This window comes from Leptodactylus fuscus, chromosome 1, assembly GCF_031893055.1.
Source record: "Leptodactylus fuscus isolate aLepFus1 chromosome 1, aLepFus1.hap2, whole genome shotgun sequence".
Lineage (NCBI taxonomy): Eukaryota > Metazoa > Chordata > Amphibia > Anura > Leptodactylidae > Leptodactylus > Leptodactylus fuscus.
Window position 1 is genome coordinate 167665467 of NC_134265.1, and position 6000 is coordinate 167671466.

Below are 6000 nucleotides of genomic sequence, written 5' to 3' on the forward strand. Positions count from 1 at the left end.
TAACTGCAACAAGACGACGAGGCATGGACTCCACGAGTGTTGGAAGGGTTATTGATCCATGCAGTCTGGTCCTGTGTAGTTGGCGCTGGGTCCATGGAGTGGACATTGGTATCCACAGCATCCCGAAAATGCTCTATGGGGTTGAGGTTGGGCGAGCGGGCAGGCCATTCAAGGGTCGTGAGGTCACTGGTGTGTTCATTAAGCCAGTCCCATGCCATCAACGAGCGATGATATGTTGCATTGTCCTGTTGGTACACAGCATCCCCATCAGTCAACTCCAACACCAGAAAGGGGTGCAGATGGTCTGCCATAAGTTGCCAATATCGAGCATCGATCATTGATCTCTGCACACGGACAATGGGGAGTTTGTCCCCTACACCTGTAATCAAGTATGTGGAGCTGTAGCATCTGACAAAGGGAAGTGGTAACTTAAAATGGCTATATCCTTTGTTTTTTATACAAATTAGACAAATTTAGGGTTAAGTACTATATAAAATTTGTGTATATGGCACAGCACTGCAGTATTTAAACTCTCCACTACAGTTTGTACAGCAAATGAGGAGCACAGCTCACAGTATGTAAACATTACCAAGAGCTGCACTTTCTCACTACAGCTGATCTGCAGAGGTCCTGTGTGTCATATCATAAGTATAGGCCATCAATCCCAGAAACAAGATAATCCCTTAAAGGGATTCTGTCATTAAAATGACATTTTTTGTCCCTAACACATAGGAATAGCCTTAAGAAAGGCCATTCTTCTCCTTGGTAGAAATCCCGGTTTTCTTCCGTGTGCAAATGAGTTCTCTGGCAGCACTGGGGGCGGTCCCCAGCGCTCAAACAGCACTGGGGGCGTCCCCAATGCTGTGAGAGAAATCGCCAGCGACGTCTCTATCTTCTTCTGGACCGCCCTCTCCCTGTGTCTTCTTCCGATCTGGGTTTCAATCTTCTAGGCCTTGGGCACAGCAGACTGCGCATGCCCGCAGCCACAAGAAAAATGTTTAGCTGTTTAAGTAGCCATTTTCTTGTGGCCTGTGTGCATGCGCAGTCGTCTCTGAGAAACATGCCGCATTTTATTAGAAATCTTTGCAGAAATCCAGGTACTTTCAAAGCGTTCACTTACTATTCTCGCAGTTGCATATTCTGAATGTGTGTTGTACTCATATATCTTTGTCTTTCTGTTGTGCAGTAAAGTAGTTTTATATAGTTCTGGGACAATGTGGTCCCTTCTGCTGATATTGTGGCACTAGAATTCAACTTTACTGTATTTCTACACCATTCCACTTTTTTTTTTCTTTTCCAGGTATTTCAGTTGAAACCAAACCTTTCTCTAAGGAGCACATTTTTGTCACAGTTTATGTTAATACTTCATCGAAAGGCACTGACACTAATAAAATATATTGAAGATGACACGTAAGTTGAAGAGTTGGAATCACTGAGAAATACTCCCCCATCCCCTCCTCCCCAACATGGCAACAGCAATAATAGGTTTTAAATACAGTTATCATAAACTTTGAAATATTTTAGTTCATGTATAGTATAGTACATAGTACAATTTATACTGTGTTTTTAGTGTGATCTGACAGGTCGTTCCGTATGAATGAATTCCTTCCACATCATCTCTATGAGACTGCCAAAGAGAAGCCATACACTTTCTCCAACAGTCCTATAGGACTGGCACACATGGACCCTGTTCTTGTGATTTTTTTTTTAGGGACCCTAAGTTAAAAAGGCTATTCAAGTGCTGCTCCTTTTCTTGTGTTCCTGTGACGCCCTCCTCCTCCTCCGTAGGTGTAACCGCCTCCATTCTCTGTAGTCTCGATCCCTGCGCTTTGAAATCTCGGGCATGCACAGTAAAGCTCCCTTTGGAGCGCTTCTGCACATGCACATTTTCTTGTGAACAATAGAAGAAAGCGCACAAGAAAATCTTGCATACCTGAGAATTCAAAGCGCAGGATCGAGACTACAGAAAATGGAAGCAATCACAGGATCACGAACAAAGAAGGGGGCGTTAAAAAAGTATGACGCAGGCGGGTACACGAGCGCTTGGAGAACGCCCAGGGTGCACGGAGAGGTTCATTTGCATATCGGTATGCTTTTCAAAATCTAGCAGCAGCAGCACCTGAATAGCCTTTGTAAAGGCTATTCGGGCATATCACGATCTCAAATGACGATTTCCAAATGATAGAGCACCCTTTACATCTTTTTCTGACTTTGGCCCAAAAAATGCAGTGAAATCATAAAAAAAATATAAATGCTGCGGTTCCGCAGGCTGGATTTACACTGTCCTTTTTAAAATTTTGACCATTAGCTTACATCTTAAATTGTATAGTATTATATGCACTTTTCTGCAATTAGAAAAGCATTGAGCTATTGATGGTGTTCTTTTATGTGAATGCAGCTTTAATAAAATTTGAGCAAATTGGGAATTATTGGCAGCTTTTTTTGGCTAAGCGGACTAGACATAGGTGCCCTCTGTAACCTCTGTTGTTCATGCTGGGGATCGGTATACTAGAAGCTCTAATTAGATAAAATAAGAATATTGGAGTATTTTTGATGTGGGAAGTTAGATAAGAGGATAGCATTGTAAGTGGACATCCTGCTTCTTTTCTTAGCAGAAACGCTCCCTGCGGTAATGGAGGTCAGAAAGGTCAGCAGGTGTTGTGAAATGGAGAGATGGGGATATGGTGACAAAATATTGGTACATTTGGGTGAGGGTAGATGACCAGTGGGAACATTGGAGGTGCATGTTTTTTAGAGACAGTAAACAGGCATTTGCAGCGAAGACCATATTTGTGACGTTTCAGCCTCAAAAACTGGCTACCAACATTACATTAGTAGCGTTATTATAAACAGGTACAGGCTGTACCTGATATAATAACGCTACCAACATATACTCTGGCGCTTTTTTCTTCAAGACAACAGGCATATTTGACCAAGCCTACGCAGCTTTTCTAGTATACAGATTTAAACATTTTCTTACTTCTCAACCTTTGGCTTATAAGTCTGAGTCTGATGAAGGCCTGTTTTTGAGGCTGAAACTTCACAAACCTTGCTCTGCTTGACACGTGTGATGAACAAAAAACACAAATATTTTTTAAACTACCATTGCAGTGTGAGATCCTTTATCAATGAACGTTACATAGAAATTCACTTTGGTCAAGGTCTAGGTTTTTCCTGGCACCCATCAAAAGCACCCTGTAAATCTTCCATGACTTTAAGGTACCATTGTAGAAACACTCAAAAATCTAAAGAGTTAATACGCTTTTCTAAAACTAATATAAGGGTTATGCAGACATTCGGTAGTAAGATTCCAGCAAAGTTTGGAATCTTTCAATCACCCCAGCCGAAAGGGAATCTTCCGGGCAAATCCAATCTCCTCTGAAATTAATGTGAGTGCGTGTTTTCAACTATTCAATTGTTTCTTTTTTATGCACGTAAGAGCTGTGTTTTCCCTTGCACCCCTTTCCTGCATAACGTTATAAGGGTTATGGGCACCTGAAGTGAAGCCAAGGTTTACATTTACAAATCAGAATGATGTTTTTTTTTCTTTCTTTTCTAGACAAAAGGGTAAGAAGGTTTTCAAATCCTTGCGTAACCTGAAAACTGACCTGGATCTGACAGTAGAGGGCGATCTCAACATTGTTATGTCTTTAGCTGAAAAGATCAAACCAGGACTTCACTCATTTATTTTTGGGAAACCTTTTCACACCAGTGTGCAAGAGAGGGATGTGCTAATGACTTTTTAGCTAGTTCACTGAGCACCTGGAACTGTCAGAAGCTTTCATGTGAATTCACTTGCTCACAGTTAAAGGGATTGCTGGGAAATCTGGGACAGTAGCAAAAGTTACTGTATGTCTATTTTAAGTTGTACTTTTGATGTATACCTGATGTCTGCCTTACACGCACATTGCTTTGTGTTCATGGTATAGAGAACATAATATACTGAATGTGTGTATACATGACATGTTTGTCTTGCACTGGTATCGTAATATTTTACCCCAAATCCTATATACCTATTGTAAAAGGTAGAGAACAAAAAGTTTTATAGAAGAGTTGATAAAAAGAAAAAAATGGTTGGTAATATATATATTTAATAAGACACTTTTTGCATTAGCCCATACAGTATACAAACGATGCTGAGTCTCTTGTATAAAAGTGTCCATGCTGGGAATTGTCATATTTCAGTCAAAAAATACTCTCATACTTTTGTCATAGGTAAAAAAGCAGTTTGAGGCATTTTCTATGTTAAGACACTTCTGACAAAAATGTTTAAAAGAAAACTTTGCTTCTGAACTCCAATTCACAGTTAAACTACATCAAAGATTAGCAACTTTGTAAATGCTTACCTTTCTTTTTATTCTGTTTTTGACATTCTTCACAATTTACAAAAAATGCTGAAAGTCAAATTGTTCAAGTTTCTTTTTAGACCTGACATCCAAGTTATATCTGTGTATCTGTCATCTATGTCTTTGCTTTGCTCTTTGCAGAGAGGAATCATGCCATTATATTTATATGGCCAAAAATCACCTTAAGGCTAAGGTCCCACATTGCGGAAATTCAGATTTTGTTGCATTTTTTTTGAGCCAAAGCCAGGAGTGGATTGAGCAGCAGGTAGAAGTATAAGAACTTCCTCTATAGTTCTTATTCCTTTTGTAGACATTCTTGGCTTTGGCTCAAGAAACTGCAACAAAATCTGCAACAAAAAAAAGTTGTGTTTCCGCAACGTGGAGGCTGAGGCCCCACAATGCGGAAGCGCAGCTTTTTTTGTTGCAGATTTTGTTGCTTTTTTTTTTTTTTTGGAGCCAAAGTCAAGATTGGCTACAAATGGAATGGGAACTCTGTAAAAAGCTCTTATACTTCTACCTGCTGCTCAGTCCACTCCTAACTTTGGCTCAAAAAAACTGCAACAAAATAGCTGTGTTTCCGCAACGTGGCTGAAGCCCAACATTGCTGAAACTCAGCTTTTTTTGTTGCAAATTTTGTTGCGTTTTTTAGCCAAAGTCAGGAATAGATTGAGCAAAAGGTAGACATATAAGAACTTCCTATATATTTCCCATTTCTTTTTAATTCATTCTTGGCATTGACTCAAAAAAAACGCAACAAAATCTGCAACAGAAAGAAGCTGCATTTCCGCAACATGGGGTCTTAGTCTAAAGGGGTTTTCCAGGCAAAAAATGTTTTGTTTTGTTTTTGTTTGTTTTTTTTTAAAGTCTGTTTTTAATGGGTTAATAAATGCACCCATATACCTTTAGCTGTGTTTTGAATGATTTCTGGGTGTCTCTGGGAGCTCCTGGCATCACCTGCATTTGTTTACAGGTTCAGCTTCCTGCTACGTAACTTCCACGCTAACCACTCTCTCCTTACTCCATCCCTCCTTCCTCTTTCTACCTCCGTCCCATATAACCCCGCCTTGTCTCTCTAGCTATTCCACCCTTCCCTACTTATTAAGTCCAACCCCCCACCCATATTATATACTTGCCTTCCATGCTTCTTCTTGTAAGACAGCCGAACCTTCATTCTACAGGTGTGCATTTTTCCCAAGCTGCTCTATTCTCTGCAGCAATGATCCACGTCTACTGCACACAACCGCCCCAAGGTTATGGATAAATATACATTTTTGATTATTTAGTAAGTAGGAGAGGGTGTTTAGATTAGTACAGTTATCACATAGCATAAACGCCGCGATTTTGCCTCGGCAGAAACACTGCAGCATTTTACTGTACCTGCAAAGTTGATGGGATTCTGGGAAAAACCTACGCTTTTTTTTTTTTTGTAAATCGCAACATGTCAATTATAGATTTTAGTGTTTACCTTGGTAGATATGTTTGCATTTATTTATTAAATAATATGAATTTTTGTGAAAATAAAAATTGTAGTTTTCAAAATGTAAAATCTCCTGCTTTTGAGAAAGTCAAACTACCCAAGTTAGATAAGCAGAGATATAGTGATATATTTATTATGTTGGCATAATTTTTTGTCCTTTAAATTTTTTAGAGTGCT

At 39.6% G+C, this 6000-nt stretch overlaps 1 protein-coding gene across 2 annotated transcripts in view; it reads left to right on the forward strand.

The window, feature by feature from the left end:
- C9orf72 (C9orf72-SMCR8 complex subunit) overlaps positions 1–5779 on the forward strand; it is a 40522-nt gene extending 34743 nt beyond the window's left edge. For both annotated transcript variants that reach the window (XM_075279548.1, XM_075279539.1), the window contains exons 9-10: positions 1301–1410; positions 3560–5779. In XM_075279548.1, the coding sequence (XP_075135649.1) occupies positions 1301–1410; positions 3560–3746 (297 nt within the window). In that variant the 3' untranslated portion in view covers positions 3747–5779. The remainder of the gene's footprint in view (positions 1–1300; positions 1411–3559) is intronic.
- Positions 5780–6000: the final 221 nt, after the last annotated feature.